Source organism: Mobula birostris, chromosome 13, assembly GCF_030028105.1.
Source record: "Mobula birostris isolate sMobBir1 chromosome 13, sMobBir1.hap1, whole genome shotgun sequence".
In the NCBI taxonomy this organism is placed as follows: domain Eukaryota; kingdom Metazoa; phylum Chordata; class Chondrichthyes; order Myliobatiformes; family Myliobatidae; genus Mobula; species Mobula birostris.
The window spans coordinates 19,665,374-19,683,940 of NC_092382.1; the positions used below are offsets into that span (position 1 = coordinate 19,665,374).

Below are 18,567 nucleotides of genomic sequence, written 5' to 3' on the forward strand. Positions count from 1 at the left end.
CCGTAACTCGGAGAACCGGGAGGTGGAGCGATGGGGATGGGGAAGACAAAGAGGGAAAATTTTAAAATGTAGCTGGTGTAAAAAATGAAATAACGTGTAAAACGCAGCGGTGGGTCGGGCTGCGTGTGAGGGGCGAGGAACAGAGTCACCGGTTCAGATGGGAGACCCTCCACCCGTCACGTGATCCCGTTTCTCGCTCCCATTTCAAGCGCAGATCTGCAGCATCTGCGGGGTTTTATTATCAAGGTCCCGCCTCCGCCTCAGCCCCCCGCTGCCGAGGCTCCGCCCCCGCTCTCACAGTCCCCGGATGGGCGGTGCTGTTCTTTCCGTTCTCTGTTGAAGCGGATCGTTGGCTGGGAGCCGGTGAACCGATCGCTGTCTGCGGGACAAATTAATCAAGTTCTCATCGGTCAGTGTTGAGGCCGGTCACTAGGTGTGAACGCGACCGACAATTTCCCATCGGTGAGTACTGATGTCGATCCCGGTGGGGTGGGGTGGGGTGGGGGGGGTGCTGATGTTGGGCAGAGCGTCCCGTTAACTTCCTCGAACTGGCGGCCTCGTCCCACTTCCTGGACACAACCTGCCGGGGTCGGTCCGGCTTATGGGACCGTCACACCGAACCGCCTGAGATGAGCCGCCGCTCAGCCCCGGTTGTTCTGGTCCCAGGAGCGGGATGAGGTGGTGAAGCCGAGACTGAACAAATCCATTAAGATGTAGCTGGGGACCTTTACCTCCATCACCCGGCTCGGTCTCGGATCCAAACTTCACCTGGATCGGTGCCTGGGGTCTTTAATTGTTTTACATATGTCCAGCACACTGGAATCGGCCGTTCGGCCTGGTGTGTTCTTGCAGACGCGAGGGTTCAACAGAGTAATCACACCCTCGGGACACTGATCCACGTGTATGAGTAGTTTCATTTATCCCCCGTTCAGACAGGACAGTGAGATCCAGATCTCTAACGTAGGACAGTGAGATCCAGATCTCTAACGTCCTCTCGGGGTACTGGGAAGTTTATTTCCATCTTTTTTCCTTTGCTATTACTTGCCGAAATGCTTCTCAATATCTGGCCCTATTAATGCGAGAATTAAGTCTTCTATTTTCATCTATCTGGGTTTGTCGGAAATGTGTACACTCCCTCCAGAAGTTCCAAAGGAGCAAGCCAGGTGTCTAATATTTCCACTCGATTAAAATGGGGAATCTTTAGTTTGATTTACATGTACAGAAGTAGAGTGAAAACCGTGTCTTCGGTATTATCCATACACATGAATATATTACAGCAGTACATTGAGGCAAAACAATACCTGAGTGTAACAACTCATTCTGGTTACAGAGAAAGTACAGTGCAGGTAGATATGTGGTGCAAGGTCAGATCGATTTAGACTGTGAGGTCAGGAGTCCACTCAACACGCTGGGAACATTCAGTTCGCTTATCACAGCAGAACGGACACCATCCCTGAGCCTGGTGGTATGTTTCTGTTTTATTTTATCTTCGCCCCTGTGGAAGGGTGAGAAGTGAGAATGTTCAGGTTGTGGGGATCTTTCATTATGTTGGCTGCTTTACTGAGGCAGCGGGAAGTGTAGACTGAGTCCATGGAGGGGAGGTTGGTTTCTATGGTGTGCTCAGCTGTGTCCACAGTTCTCCGCTACTTCATTCAGTTAAAGAAATAGCAGTAGACAGTAGTTGTATTAAGCTGTGCGGTATCGGGATGGGATACTTTCTCCGGAGCACTGATGAAGCGTGTAGGGTGGAAAACGACATATACCGAACTTCTTAGTCAAGTCAAGTTTATTGTCATTTCGACCATAAGCTACTGGGACAGTACACAGTAAAAAGAAAATAACGTTCCTCCAGGGCTATTGTTTGCTCTGGCTTTGTTATATTGGAATCTGTTATCTAGTAGTGTGTACTATTATTTCAGTGTCTGTGTATTACTGGACGACCATCGGAGAGTGCACTTGATTCCTTCTCCCACCGGGTTCCATCTGCTCATTCCCTGCCCATCTGGTTCAACCTCTATCCAGTCTGAATCCCACCAACTCAATGATATATATCAACCCACTGTTCAATCTCTGTCCAGTCTGTATCCCACCACATCAATGATATCTATCAACCATTTTGTTCAATCTCTGTCCAGCCTGTGTCCCAATGCCACAATGATATATTTCAGCAAACTCTCTTCTAAATTTTGTCTTCATTGCGAAGATTTGTTTTACAAGTTTTCCAGGATTGGGTTTTTGATAGCTGGAGCTACCAGAGGTTTAATTGAACACAGCAGGTGGCAGGGTAAAAGCAGCCATTTCAATTTTAGTTTCACCGTTACAAAATGGCTGCAGTGTTAATCTTTGTCAAAATGAAACTCACAGCATCTGATGTTGAGTTTGTTATTTCCTTTTTCGGTTATTTTCGGTGAGCCACTTCCTCTGTTTCCAGGGTAACAGCCCGTCAGAGCTGCAGCAAGTGCTGCACTTTCTATCGCTCTGTGGTCACCGCTTCTCAACGTAGAGACAGTGGCCTCAGGAGCAAATGTAACAGTGACTGTGGGAGGAAAGGATGCTGTGAGCATTGACTGTATGGAATGTATTGCACCAGGGTCAGAATGAACTGAGAACTAACAAATGGTTTGGGGTGGGGTGGCATTTACTGTTTAGGGTGTTGTTGATATTTTACAATCAGTTACTATCTGTGCATTAAAACGAGGAGGGAGAGAATACTACAGTTGCAGGAAATTCAAAGTAAGGAGGAGAAAATACTGGAAACGCTCAGCAGATCGGCAGCACCTTGGACAGTCTCAGTTCTGAAACTGGGTCTTCCACCATTTGTCCTTTCAGAGATGTAGTCTGATGAACTGAGTTCCCAGCATTTTCTACTTTATAATTTTACATTTTGTTCCTGCTACACTGCAGGAAACATGGCAGCCAGCTGTACTGGGCGAGATCCCACGCAGCAAGAAGATTGAACTGGGATTAGCTGAGACACTGCCGCATATTACCGGCAGCAAAGAGCCCTGGGAGAGTTGGTGCTTGAGATACAATCTTGGGATGGGGGCTCCAGGAATATGGAACTGGTAGTGTTTGGGCTTCGGTCTACGTTGGTGCTTTTGCAGATGTGGCTGGATGTTCCTCCTTCCGCAGTGAAGCAGACGTCTCCAGGGGCTGGATATTGGTAGCGTGAGTCTGTCAGTGTGAGATGTGGAAACACCCAATGTGATATGTGGAAAAGATGTGTGAGGCTCTGGGTGTGGGCTGTGACCCTCTGAGGTTGGATCCTGGAATACCACACGTTTTCACCCAGATAAAATGAATCAGGGGATCAGGTTGTCCGGGTTTATGAGATGTTGAGCGAATATTTCTGTTCTGTGCTCAGATGTTTGGTTCTGAGGTTCTGGAGTTCTGAAGCAAAGCAGAGAATGAGTTCCCATTCCATCCCTCGCAGGGAGAGGCTGTGATTAATACGCTGTTTCGTGTTTGCCCCAGTAGAAATAGACCGGGGTTTCAGAATTCAATTCACTTTTGGAAATTCCCCCTCACTGTCAACTGTCTATCTGCCAGTGGGAGTCAAAGGGAAACTCAAGATGCTGAAGATAGAACAGAACGTGGAACAGTACATCACAGGAACAGGCACATCGGCCACAATGGTGTGCCAAACCAGATAAAAAATAAATCAACCCCCCCCAAAAAAAAATAATGACGCCTACGTACACAACGTCCATATCCTCTCAATCTTCCTCACACCCATGTGCCTACCTAAACATCTCTTAATAGCCTCCAATGTGTTGGCTTCCACCACCATAACAGACAATGCATTCCAGGCATCCACACCTCTCTGAGTAGAACAACTTACCCTAACATTTCCTTTGCAACTACTCCCTCACACCTTCATTGCATGTCCTCTGGTATTAGACATTTCTAAACAGTGAAACAATACTCCCCGTCTACTCTATCTATGTCTTTCATAATCTTATAAACCTCCATCCGATCTTCCCTCAGTCCCTACCACTCCATGGAGAACAACCCAAGATTTTCCACTAAAAACTGGATGATGTTTGAATCCATTCTGATGAAAGGTTAGGAAACCGAATTGCTAACTTTTTTCCTCTCCTCACAGCTGTTCCTTACCTGCTGAGCATTTCTAGTGATTCCAGTTTATCTGTATTACATTCACCCTGGAACATTTTGTGAGAGTTGACAGAAGAGTAAAGAAGGCACAGCTTTTCCTAGTACATTATCCTGGTACCAATTGTCCTGTTTTCCCCGGAAATGTATTCAGTACAGCTGTTGATAACAAGGTTCACAAGAATAATCTGAAGAATAAGCATTATGCATGTGGAGCATTTGATGGACCTGGGCCTGTGTTTAGTGGGGTTCAGAGGGATGGTGGTTGGGGTTTGGTGTGGGGGGGGTGGAAGTTAGGGCGGGGGTGATTATTTACACCAACTGAATAACAGCAAGTCTGGATGCAGTGGGAATGGAGAGGGTGTCTTGATTAGACGGAGAGTCTGGGATCTGAGAGTGCTGGCTCAGAATAAAGAAGCTTCACTTTAAAACTGAGGTGAGAGCAATTACTTCAGCCAAATGTTGGTTCATCTGTGGAATTTGATGCCACAGAGGGTGGTGGAGGCTGTCGTTAGGTATATTTATGTTCTGGATTGCTAAATGGGTTGAGTATTATAGCAGGGAAGCAACAATACAGTGTTGGAAAAATAATGCTTCATGATTGATTATGGAGCAGACTAGAATGACTGTATTACCTAATTCTACTATGTATTATGACTTGTATCTTATACCATGACTGAATGATGACTTATCAAAAAGAAGAGAAAATCTGCAGTTTCTGGAAATCCGAGCAATGGATGGCATGTTATCACCATTACACAGACCTGACTGTTACAAGGGCAGGATTGGTGTTTGATGCTCCAGGTTTTAGTTGTTTCATAATACATATGGGCGGGGGGTGGTGAATGGGGGGGAATTCTCTGTACTAATTAGGGATGGTATCACAGCGACATACACAGAGGACATCAATGTGGGTGAAAGTCAGAAACGGGAAGGGGGCTATCATTCTGGGAGTATTCTATAGGCCTCCCCCAAAGCCACAGGGATAATGAGAGCAGATAACTTGGCAGCGTTGGGAAAGGTGCAAAAGCAACAAGGTTGTTATCACTGTTGATCTCAACTTTCCTGATGTTGATTCCACCTCCTTGTTCCAAAATGTGTCAATGAGGCAGAATGTGTTGTGTGTCCAGGAAGGATTCTTGACACAGTATGTGGATGGGCTCACTGGAGGAGTTGCCGTACTGTATCTCGTATGAGGCAATGATGCTGGTCAGGTGACTGATGTCACAATGGGTGGCCCTTTTGAGATAGTAACCACAACACCCCAACTTTTATCATGGTCATGGACAAGGATAGTAGCAGACCCTACGAGACAGTATTTAATTAGTGGATGGATAGTTACAATGGTATTTGGAACAACTTTGGAGTGTAAATTGGGAAAACATTTTCAACGGGAAACACACAATGGAAATGTGAAGGTTGTTTCAAGAACACTTATATGCAGTTCGGGGTAGATTTGTTCCACCCACAGTGAAACAATGTTTATATAAACAAACTGTGATCACAAGAGATGAGAACATTTAAGCAAGAGGGAAAAGGAAGCATTATTTAGGTTTAGGAAGCAACATCCAAGCAAGGCTCCAGAGAATTATAACGTAGCCTGGAAGGAGGTTAAGAAGTGACTTAGAGGTCGAAGGAACTTGAGAAGTCCTTGAGAAGCAGGACGAAGGAAAGCCAAAGGTGTTCTGCATGTGGGAAAAGAAGAGGAGGATGAATAGACTGAGCGTAGGACTACACAGGAGCAAGGGAGGAAATGTGCCTGGAGGATGCGGTGATAGGCGAGGTGCTTAATGAATGCTTTGCTTCAGAGTTACCAATGAGATAGACAGTGATTGTGACGATAGCAGTTGGGATGTGTAGATGGAGTGAAGAGGCCAGGAGTGAAATGGGCCTGACACAGGAAATTGGGACCATCTCTGTGGGCACTGTGGTCAGCATTGTCTCATTGGGCTGAAGGGTCTGTGTCTGTGCTCTGTTGCTCTGTGACTCTATCAGTAAGATTCGCCAGATATCACTGGACAGACATACAGACATGGTGTGGGAGTTGATGTTAACAGGGAATGTTTGTTCCCTAAGCAAACTGCTGCTCTGATACACAGGGTGGTGATACTGTCACATTTTGCAAAGAATCGTACTCTCTCTGACTCACTGTCTGCTTGTTGTATGTAATTCAGGGCATCACCAACAGCTGGAGCTGTCCTGCACCGCGACCAAAGTGTGAACAAGACGACGACAATCGACAATCGTCAGTCAGAATCAGAATGGCTACAGGTATGTTCACTGGGATCTTTATAATTAAACTTCTGCCCTGTAGCTGCACATCGAAGGTTCAATCGTTAGGCATTAATATCGAAATAGTAAAATGGATTCAGCAGTGGCTAGATGGGAGACGCCAGAGAGTAGTGGTGGATAACTGTGTGTCAGATTGGAGGACGGTATGTAGCGGTGTGTCTCAGGGATCTGTAGTGGATCAAGTGTTGTTTGTCATATATATTAATGATCTGGATGATGGGGTGGTAAATTGGATTAGTAAGTATGCAGATGATACTAAGATAGGTGGAGTTGTGGATCATGAAGAAGGTTTTCAAAGCTTGCAGAGAGGTTTAGACCACTTAGAAGAGTGGGCTGAAAGATGGCAGATGGAGTTTAATGCTGATAAATGTGAGGTGCTACATTTTGGTGGGACTAATCAAAATAGGACATACATGGTAAATGGTAGGGCATTGAAGAATGCAGTAGAACAGAGGGATCTAGGAATAATGGTGCATAGTTCCCTGAAGGTGGAATCTCATGTGGATAGGGTGGTGAAGAAAGCTTTTGGTATGCTGGCCTTTATTAATCACAGCATTGAGTATAGGAGTTGGGATGTAATGTTGAAATTGTATAAGGCATTGGTAAGGCCAATTTTGGAGTATTGTGCACAGTTCTGGTCACCGAATTATAGGAAAGATGTTAATAAAAGTTCAGAGAGTATAGAGGAGATTTACTAAAATGTCGCCTGGGTTTCATCTCCTAAGTTACAGAGAAAGGTTGAACAAGTTAGGTCTTTAGCCTTTGGAGCGTAGAAGATTGAGGAGGGACTTGATGGAGGTGTTTACAATTATGAGGGGGATTTATAGAGTTGATGTGGATAGGCTTTTTCCATTGAGAGTGGGGGAGATTCAAACAAGAGGACATGAGTTGAGAGTGAAAGAGCAGAAGTTTAGGGGTAACATGAGGGGGAACTTCTTTATTCAGAGAGTGGTAGCTGTGTGGAACGAGCTTCCAGCAGAAGTGGTTGAGGCAGGTTTAGTGTTGTCGTTTAAAATAAATTGGATAGATATATGGACAGGAAAGGAATGGAGGGTTATGGGCTGAGTGCAGGTTGATGGGACTAGGTGAGAGTAAGAGTTCGGCATGGACTAGAAGGGCCGAGATGGCCTGTTTCCATGCTGTAATTGTTATATGGTTAATAGTTTAGATGAAGAAACTTACACAGGTGCTAACAGGGCAGAGAAAAGTGTCATTGATCCCACTGGTAAAGCAGCTTTGTGTAATCGATCAGTCCAACAGTCCCAGTGCAGGGACCTGACACCAGTAATGGTCGAGTGACTTCGTTCACCAGGCAAAGCTCCACCTGAGTGAAAGGAGCCGGAGACCCTGAATCAGTAGGTTGAGAGTGAAACACAAACAGGAATGTGACGGCGGTGTTGTTTGTTACGTAAAAGTCCAGGCTCAGGGTTTGTTGCACATCGGCCTGTTTAGAGGTGAAAGACATCTCCAACTTTTATTTATAAAATTCAGATGAGGGAAATTTTCCAAACTCTGAGGGAAAGTAGATGAGGGAAATTTTCCAAACTCTGTTTTCTGTAACCGAGCCGAGAACATTGCCAGCCTTGGAAATGGCTGAGGATCAGGAGACACTTCATTTTAGATAAACTTGTGGTCTGGTTTGGTGTATCACTGTCTGGTATGGAGGGGCTACTGCACAGGACCGAAAGAAGCTGCAGGAAGTTGTAAATCTGGTCAGCTCCACCTTGGGTATGAATCTACAAAGTACCCAGGACATCTTCAGGGAGCAGTGTCTTAGAAAGGCAGCGTCCATTATGCAGGACCTTCAGCACCCAGGGCATGCCATTTTCTCACCGTTACCATCAGAAAGCAGGTACAGAAGCTTGAAGGCACACACTCAGCGATTCAGGAACAGCTTCTTCCCCTCTACCATCCGATTCCTAAATGGACATTAAATCTCTGGACACTACCTTAGATTTTTTTAATATACAGTCTTTCTGTTTTTGCAAGTTTTTAAAAAATCTATTTAATATTCATAATTGGTTTACTTGTTTATTTTTTTTATTCAGTATTATTTTTTTCTCTGCTAGATTATCTATTGCATTGAGCTGCTGCTGCTAAGTTAACAAATTTCACATCACATGCCGGTCATAATAAACCTGATTCTGATTTTGTTTTAATATCCCAATCCATGTCTGGTCTGTGGCCAAATGGTGAAAGTGAGTTCTCAATATTTCCCTCTTGAGATGATCTGCTACCTGAATTTAAATTCCCAGTGCCTCTGATGGGAGACCCGGTATAACCAGTGACCAACTGTCTCTGTCTCCGGTGGGCATTGTGATTGTGCTCAACTCTGTGATTCCAGGTGGAATAAAACAGAGATTACAGCCTGGAAATGAATCCTTTTATTTGTGTTTACAGCCTCCTCTGACTGCATGCAATTTATACTCATCACCCGCCACGTGAAAAAATGCCCCTTCAGTCCCTTTTAAATTTCTGCCCTCGAGTCTCAGACTCCCCTAACCTGGGAAACATATTATGACTATCCACCCTCTCTGCACCCCTGATTACTTTATGTATGTGTGTAAGGTCACCCTTCAAGCTCCCCTGATCCAGGGCAAACTGTCCCAGCCGAAACATATAACACAAAAACCAAGCAGCTCCATTCAGTAACGTACTTGTCAATCTCCTCGACAGTCTTTCCAGCTGAATCACATCCATCCTATAGATCAGCAACCGCAAATGAACGCAAAGCTCTCTCGGTGAGACTTTAAGTTTAGCTACGAGAACTGCACGCCAAGACGCTCCCTTTGCCAATGACTTGTATAGTTGTTACATGACAATCATCCTCCAGGTGACGGGATGGGACCCAGGCATCAAGGCAATGGTCAGTCTGTGACCCAGGGGACAAGACAATGTAAGACAAAGCAAACGGAGAACGTGTGATCTAGAGGATCGGACCATGAGTAATCCAGTGGATTGTTTGTGAGTGACACAGGTGACTGGACAGTTTGTGACCCAGGGAGATTTATGTTTATGAAAGATAATCCCAGTGATAATTCCCCGTATCACCTGATGCTGTTCCATTAATAACCGCTGGTTATCAGTGTGTTCAACTAATGCGTAGTCAGATATCAGCATCACTGTGTCTATCCAGTTCTTTTTCTGGGAGTGGATGTGTCCAGACACCGGCTTATCGGGACGGTCACCTAGCAGGAAGTGTGGTTCACATTCACCAGCACAGTCCCACTCCAAAACTGGTCAGCCGGAGTCTCGGCTCCATTGCAGACACGCATTGTGAATCCTTGTTCGAGTATAAATCACTCTAAACCTGCTATTCCTATTCCTCATTTACTTCAGGTGGGAAATTAAATTGGGTACAGAAAGTACTCCAGAGGTTTTTACTAGGCAACTCATCGAGGGAAGATGATCGGGACACGGGAAGCAAGGTACCAAAGCAGGGTCAGGTTGAGAGCAATGTCCCAATGGAATGCGGTCCGGCCGCAGAGGAAGTGGAGCAAATTCAGCCCAGAGACAGTGACGTCAGAGACACTGAGCAGGACCCTGGAAACGGTACAAGTGAGGCGACTGTCTGTCATCTCGGAAGCTCATTAAACACGGAATTGTCAAGTGTCCAACAAGGAGCAGGTGAGTGAAATATGAGGGTAATGTGTTCGCAGAATGAGGCAGGAAGCGGGTAAATGTGATTCCTTGTTGGAGGGTTGGTCAGAGAGGGGAAATGTGTAGGTGTGGTACATGTGGTGTAGTGGGGCACCCGTTAACCCCACTACAGGAAATGTACCACCTGCTCTGATGATTTCCAGTATGTGTATCGGAGGAAATGCAGCTGTCCAGATAAGAAAGTATTTCCGCGATATGATCTAATGGAAATGTATTCGCCAGGATGGAAAGAGTATCTCTGGGAAGCAACTATCATTGACAGTCCCAACATTTATTGCCCATCTCAAACTAAAATAGGTGAGTGGGTGCGATGGTGAGAGAGACAGGTTTCTAGTAAATGTGATCCTTCTGGTAATGTCATGCCCAGCGCATTGATGGGTCAGTTTTAAGGCCAGTGTTGGAGATTAGGACAAAATCCATGTTTCTAGCTGAAGGCAGGTGAACACTGAGGTTCAAGACATGACTGGTTTGTTGGGTTGGGTGAGAGCGGTGGAGACAAGTGATATTTCAGTTTGTGACTACATTCACTTTTTATATTCGCAGAGCCAAAGTTTACAATCTCCGACCTCCTGGCACAGGGGGAGGAATATCGACTGTACCAGCTGACAAAGTTCTACAGGGACAGACTCAAACAGGCGATTGAAGAAAAGGTTGAAAGACTCGGTTGGGTGTTGACAAAGGAGGGACATTTCAGTAGAGAAGAAAATGAGGTGAGTGTATTTAGTATATTGTCACTGAACTGCTGGTATCAGAGGGAATAGTGATCAGTATTCATCTCCTGCACGTTCTAGGAGTTCCACATAGCAATGGAGACTTTGATCTCTGACTGTCTCCAGCCGATCTGGTTTCAGCTGTTAAGGTGGGCAGCACTGGGAGCTACAGGTTCAGCGTCACCTTTCCCTCTCACACCTGCTGTATTTATCAGTGTGATATACGAGCAGTGGCTGCATATCTGGGCTGTTGAACAGACATTCAGTCTAAAACTAATTTCACGTCTTATCGGGACCGTCGGTCAAATTCACCTCAGCTCTTTAATCCAGGATGAATATTGTCAGATTGTAAACTGGGACAACTGGCTTCACTGCGGTACTTGAGGGAGGGAATCCTGCTAACCACAGCTGGTCTGGTCTCCATCTGAGTTCCCTAACAGAGTAGCTGACTTGTCATATTCATAGAAAAGTACAGTACAGAAACAGGCCCTTTGGCCCATCTATTCCATGCCAGACTACTGAAGCTGCCTATTCCCACTGACCTGCACTGGGCCATGGCACTCTATACCCTTACCATTCATGTATCTATCCAGACTTCTCTTCACCGCTTGTACCACTCGTGCTGCTAGCTCGTTCCACACTCTCACCACCCTCTGAGTGAAGAGTTTCCCCTCATTTACCCTATCTATACACCTTATATTTTTGTGTACCTCTATCAAACCACCCTTCAATCTTCTGCGTTCCAAGGCATAAAGTCCTAACCTGTTCAGTCTTTCCTTGTAGCTCAGGTCCTCCAGTTCCAGCAACATACTTCACAACCTGCTTTACCTCTGTCCTCGAAGTAGGTGATCGGATCTGCACACAGTACTGAAAACTAGGCCTGACCAACGTTTTATACACGTTCAACATCATATCTCACGTCCTGTACTCAATATTTTCATTTATGAAGGCTAGTGTGACAAATACTTTCTGTCCAATCTATCAACCTTTGCTGCCACTTTTAATGATTATGGACCTGTATTCCCAGATCACTTCGCTCTACCGCACTCCTCAGTGCCCTACCAGTCACTGTATAAGACTGACCCTGCTTGGTCCTTCCAAAGTGCAACATGTCGCACTTGTCTGTATTAAATTGCATCCGCCATTTTCAGCCCATTTCTCAGCTGGTTTAGACACCACTGCAAGGTTTGGTAGTCTTCCTCACTCTCCACTCTTGGTGTCATCTGCAAATTTGCTGATCCAGTTAACCACATTTTCATCCAGATCATCGATATAGATGACAAACATCGGATCCAGCACCGATCCCTGTGGCACAGCACATATTACAAATTCCCAGTCAGAGATTCAACAGTCTATAACCACTCTCTGCCTTCTTCCAAAAAGCCATTGTCTAATCCAAATTACCAGTTTACCTTGACTGCTGAGCAACTGCACTTTCTTGCCCACCCTCCTCTGCGGTGCCTTGTCAAATGTCGTGCTAAAGTCCATAGAGACAACACCCACTTCCTTCCATTCATCAACTTTCCCGGTAACTTCCTGGTTCAACATTCAGATTGGTTAGACAGGAACTACCACGCACAAAGCTGATATCGCATGACATCAAAAATCAATAGGTTGTCCTGAAAGGACATATATATCACAAGAACCTTTTAGTAAGCACTTTACATTATTAGCCAGCACCCCTTCATATTTCATATTCTCTCTACTTACGGCTTTTTAGTTGCTTTTTGCTGGTTAGTAAAAGCTTCCCAGTCCTCCAGCTTTCCACTATATTTTGCTATATTCTATACCCTCTCCTTTGCTCTTGTGCTGCATTGACTTCCTCGTCAGCCACGGTTGATCATCCTCCCTCTGGAATAATTCTTCATATTTGGCATTATCTACCTCTACCTGCGCCCTCTGAATCGCTTTCAGAATCTTCATCTATTCCTGCTTTGCTGTTGCCTCTGCTAGTGTCCTCTTCCAATTTATTTTGCCCAGCTCCTCTCTCATGCCTCTGTAATTCCTTCATTCCAGTGTAAAACTGATACATCTAACGTTACCTTCTCCCTCTCAAACTGCAGTGTGAGTTCTGCTATTTTCTGATCACTGCCTCTGAAGGGTTTATTTACCTTAAGCTCCCCAATCAAATCTGGTGCAATACACAACACACATCGAATCCAGATTTGCCTTTCCTATAGTGGGCTCAACCACAGGCTTCTCTCAAAAGCCATCTCATAGGCATTCTATAAATTCCCTCACTTGGGATTCAGCACTGACCTGATTTTCCAAAACTACCTGCATATTGAAATTCCCCATGACTATTTTAACATTGACCTCTTTACATGCCTCTCCTCTCTCCCACTGAAATTTGTAGCCCACATCCTGGTTACTGTTCCATCAGGGTCATTTTTCCCTACGCAGTATCTTAACAGCTACACCGTCCAATCTGCTATCACTTCTTTAGAAGAACTTTTATTTTTTTATGACAACAGAGTCAACCCAACCCTTTCACCCACCTGCCTCTCCTTTCGATTAAATATTTATCCTTGGATGTGAGCACCCAAATATGATCTTCTTTCAGCCACGATTCAGTGATGCCCACCATCCATTTTTTTGTTCTCTCGCTCTCCCCTCCCTTCCGTTCTTGTTGTCACATCTTTTTGATGTAATGTTACACATTGATGGATAAGTAAATTAATCACGTTGAATATACTGCAGGGTGTCAGTAAATCCTTATTCTTTCACAATATTGATTTAGAATTTCCCTCAGTTACTGTTTCTGTGTTAACGACTGAACCCAGAGAGGATCAGGCAGCAGCCCAGTGACTGCATCAATTTTGAAGCTACTGGGGCCATGAACAGATATTTTCCTGCACATTCTCCATGTCTGTCTGTCTGCTCCGCAGTAAATTTATTACTTTCCTTTTCTAGAAAGTCACTGAACTGACAGAGAAGGGAAACCGGACCGAGAGTTCCAGACTCTTCCTCAGTTTGGTGATGGGCAAAGGCTCCCGGGCCCGGAGGGCGATGTGGGAATCCTTTGTGACATGGAGGGCTGAGTTACTGAAGTTGGACAGAATACTGAGGGAAATACAGGAGCTTGGTACGTTAAAAACACGCACTGAACACAAAGGCACATTGAAATAAACATTTTAGTTATTTTAATTATTTTAGCTCTGTTTCCATGGATTCTTTTTATATTTAAACAGGTCCTGATCCACAGGAATACATGAACATCGCCCAAGGGTTATCTGAATTACCCACTCAACTGATAGGTGAGTGATGAAATGCTCAGTTCAAACCACATCTCAAATGTTAGTCTGTGACTTGGCAAAACCTGGGAATCAAAATTCGCCATTAGCCATTCGCTGATCTCTGGATCAGTCCAGGTGAGTTTTCTATCTTCAGACCTTTCATCTTCCAAGCCCCTTTTCCTTTGTAATCGCACAACACACAATTCTGTTCACTGGTGTTCATTACTTTTTGTAATTCCGCTAGTGACTTCCACAGAGTTTGTCTGCCATTTCCTTTTCACCTGTTACTACAACTACAACAACATTTTTCAGCGGTCCGATATCGACCCTCTCCCTTTTTTTTACTCTTTAATATCTGGGAAAGTTTAAAAAAAAATACTTCGGTATCCTTTCTGATATTATTGACCATATGCTTGCATTTGCTGTACATTCATGTATATCTAACATAGTTGCCTTCAACATGACTCAGGTAGTAAATTCCAGGTACCAGAACTCTATGAAAAAAAAACACCCACAATTGCTGTAAATTTCCCACATCTCATCTTAACCAAATGCCCTCTGATATTAGACACCAGTCTTATGTAAAAAAATAACAAACAAAATACAAGCTGTCGACCCAAATCTTATCTCTCAAACTTGTGTACCTCTGTCAGATCTCTATTCTAACTCCAGAGTAAACAAACCAAGTTTATCAAACCTCTACTTGTAGCACATGCCACCGAATCCAGGCAACACCCTGATAAACCTGTTCTGTACCCTCTCCAATCCTTCTAAAAGCTGGACAATCAGAAGTGAATACAATACTCCAGATGCTCCCTAAAACCATAAGACTTAGGAGCAGAATTAAGCCAATCGGCTCAGTGATTTTGCTACGCAAATCCTCTCAACCCCATTATCCCGCCTTCTGTAAATGTTGACGCTCTTCCTAATCAGGAACATATCGACCTGCATTTTAACTATATCCAATGACGTGTCTTCCTCAGCAGTCCATGACAATAATTTCACAGATTCACCGCCCGCCAGCTAAGATGTTTCTCCCAGTGTGGGTCCCTGCCAGCGAGGATAATTCACCACAGTTCCCAAGCATATTAATTTTCTGTATGAGCCTCCCATGTGGGACCTTGTCAAAGACTCTACCAATATACAAGTAGACCTGTGACTAGTGGTGTGCCACAGGGATCAGTGCTGGGTCCATTGTTATTTGTCATCTCTATCAATGATCTGGATGATAATGTCGTAAATTGGATCAGCAAATTTGCTGGCGATACAAATATTGGAGGTGTAGTAGACAGTGAGAAAGGTTTTCAAAGCTTGCAGGGGGACTTGGACCAGCTGGAAAAATGGGCTGAAAAATGGCAGATGGAGTTTAATACAGACAAGTGTGAGGTATTGCACTTTGGAAGGACAAACCAAGATAGAACATACAGGGTAAATGGTAAGGCACTGAGGAGTGCAGTGGAACAGGTATCTGGGAATACAGATACAAAATTCTCTAAAAGTGGCGTCACAGGTAGATAGGGTCGTAAGGAGAGCTTTTGGTATATTGGCCTTTATTAATCAAAGTATTGAATATAAGAGCTGGAATCTTATGATGAGGTTGTACAAGGCATTGGTGAGGCCGAATCTCGAGCATTGTGTCCAGTTTTGGTCAACAAATTACAGGAAGGATATTAATAAGGTCGAAAGAGTGCAGAGAAGGTTTACAAGGATGTTGCCGGGCCTTGAGAAACTCAGTTACAAAGAAAGGTTGAATAGGTTAGGACTTTATTCCCTGGAGCATAGAAAAATGAGGGGAGATTTGATAGAGGTATATAAAATTATGATGGGTATAGACAGAGTGAGTGCAAGCAGGCTTTTTCCACCAAGGCAAGGAGAGAACAAAACCAAAGGAGATGGGTTAAGGGTGAGGGGGGAAAAGTTTAAAGGGAACATTAGTGGGGGCTTCTTCACACAGAGTGGTGGGAGTGTGGAATGAGCTGCCAGATGAGGTGGTAAATGCGGGTTCTTTTTTAACATTTAAGAATAAATTGGGCAGATTGCAGACAAGCATGACGTGTTGCACTTTGGAAAGACCAAGCAGGGCCGGTCTTATACAGTTACCAGTAGGGCACTGAGGAGTGCGGTAGAGCAAAGTGATCTGGGAATACAGGTCCATAATCATTAAAAGCTTTGGATGGGATTTGCGTCTTGACAACTTGATTGAGTTCCTGCAGGATGTGACAAAGGTGATGGATGAAGTTACACATGGATGTTGTCTAGAAACCATAGAAACCATAAAAAAAAACTACAGCACAGAAGCAGGTCTTTTGGCCCTTCTTGGCTGTGCTGAACCCCAAACCACCTCAAACATTCTCTCTTTCATACTGCCATGGAGCGGAAGATATAAAGACTGAAGGTGTGTACCACCAGCCTCAGGGACAGCTTCAATACTGCATTTATAAGACTACTGAATGGTCACCTACTATGTTATTATTGGCTCTTAATAATATTAAGACAATTATATAATTGTAGCATCGTGCATCCGGTAACTAATAACAACTCACTTAGATAACCACAATATACTCACAGGGCAGCAGAAAAAATACCGTTCGGTTATGAACAACAGATAACAGATTATGCAATTCTATTTCAAAACCTGTGGAAAGCAGAAATCTTTCAGTGTAATATTGTCTATCAAAAAACATTTGATTCTCTCCCTCACATGGTTAAGAGAAGTTCCAAATAGATATAAAATTCATCCAATACTTGTGAAATTTCTACAACATCTGATGAATCATTGGCATAAAATAATCGTCCTATTAACAACCACAAAGGGACAACCACCATTATCAAAATTGAGGGATTTTCCAGAGCGACTCACTAAGGCCAGTATGGTTCTGTTTGGCTTTAAACCTGCTCATAATTTACTGAAACGGACAAAAATCAGGTATCAAATCAGGTAAAAATACGAATTATATGTTTGCACAGCTATACATTGATGATTTGAAATTACTTGCTCTTGCATCAGCAAAGCTGAAACAAATAATTCAAATAATGGAACTAATTTCCAAAGATATAAGCATGAACTTTAGACTAGAAAAGTACAGAACATGAAACATAAAGAAAGGTGCAATAGAGCCAGTAGAATATCAAACAGAACATCAGGATACAATGCAACAGAATATGAAACATATAGTTAGGATATCAATAAGCAAAGAAAATAGATAATCGTGTGATAAAGGAAAACTTTCCAACAAAATTTACTTCAAGGCTGAAGAAAATCTGAATTTACATCAAGGATCAAGAAAATCTGCCAAACAGAGCTGAACAGTAAAAATATAACAAAGGTAGTATACACTCACTATGCCCATATTGACGTATAATTTTGGTATAATATCCTGGTCTGAAACAGATCTGGAAAATATGCAAAGAAAAATAAGAACTTAAATGACAGTTTCTAGAAAACGCCATGTGCACTGGATCACACTTAGATTGATATGAATGAGGACAGTATGAGTACGATGAATAACAGATCTAAAAAAATGAGACAACAGCCAGATAAAAATTCTCAGAATCAGGGTTAATATCACAGACACATGTCGTGTAAACTGTTTTTCTGCACCAGCAGCACAATTACAGTAAAGTGTGTGCGGTGAGCGTGTATATATGTGTACAATTGTAGAAATAGATTTGTATCAGCGTGAATTAATCAGTCTGATGTCCTGGTGGAAGAAGCTGTCCCGGAGCCTGTTGGTCCTGGCTTTTATGCTGTGGTACCGTTTCCCGGATAGTAGCAGCTGGAACAGTTTGTGGTTGGTGAGATTTAGGTCCGGAATGATCCTTTGGGTCCTTTTTACCCCGTCTCTGAAAAGCCCTGAATAGTGGGAAGTTCACGTCTACAGATGCACTGGGCTGTCCGCACCACTCTCTGCAGAGCCCTGCGATTGAGAGAAGTACAGTTCCCATTCCATGTAATGATGCAGCCAGTCAGGATGCTCTCAACTGTGCCCCTGTAGAAAATCGTTAGCATTTGGGGGCCCATCCCAAACTTCCTCTACCATCTGAGGTGAAAGAGATGCTGGTGTGCCTTTTTCACCACGCAGCCGGTGTGCACAGACCACGTGAGATCCTCAGTGACGTGAATGCCAAGGAAATTAAAGCTGTTCACCCTCTCAGCCCCAGATCCATTGATGTCAATAGGGGTTAGCCTGTCTCCATTCCTCTTGTTCTTGCGACATTGCGACCAGCTCCTTTGCTTTTGCGACATTGAGGGAGAAGTTGTTCTCCTGACACCACTGTGTCAGGGTGATGACTTCTATGTAGGCTACCTCGTTATTATTTGAGATTTGGCCAATCCATATAGTATCGTCAGCAAATTTAATTAGCAGATTGGAGCTGTGGGTGGCGACACAGTCATGTGTATACAGAGAGTAAAGGAGGGAGCTTAGGACACAGCCCTGAGGGGCACCTACATCGAGTGTCGGAGGGGCAGAGGTGAGGGAGCCCACTCTTACCGTCTGCTGGCAATCTGACAGGAATTCCACGATCAAGCTGCACAAGGCAGGGTCAAGGCCGAG

General features: G+C 44.1%; 1 protein-coding gene across 1 annotated transcript in view; it reads left to right on the forward strand.

Moving 5' to 3' along the window:
- Positions 1–288: 288 nt before the first annotated feature.
- The window catches only part of LOC140208520 (NACHT, LRR and PYD domains-containing protein 3-like), a 54,926-nt gene continuing 36,647 nt past the window's right edge, over positions 289–18,567 (forward strand). Inside the window, exons 1-6 of the mRNA XM_072277261.1 lie at positions 289–462; positions 6,288–6,384; positions 9,745–10,032; positions 10,609–10,775; positions 13,689–13,860; positions 13,967–14,032. Of these exons, the coding sequence (XP_072133362.1) occupies positions 6,375–6,384; positions 9,745–10,032; positions 10,609–10,775; positions 13,689–13,860; positions 13,967–14,032 (703 nt within the window). The 5' untranslated portion in view covers positions 289–462; positions 6,288–6,374. The remainder of the gene's footprint in view (positions 463–6,287; positions 6,385–9,744; positions 10,033–10,608; positions 10,776–13,688; positions 13,861–13,966; positions 14,033–18,567) is intronic.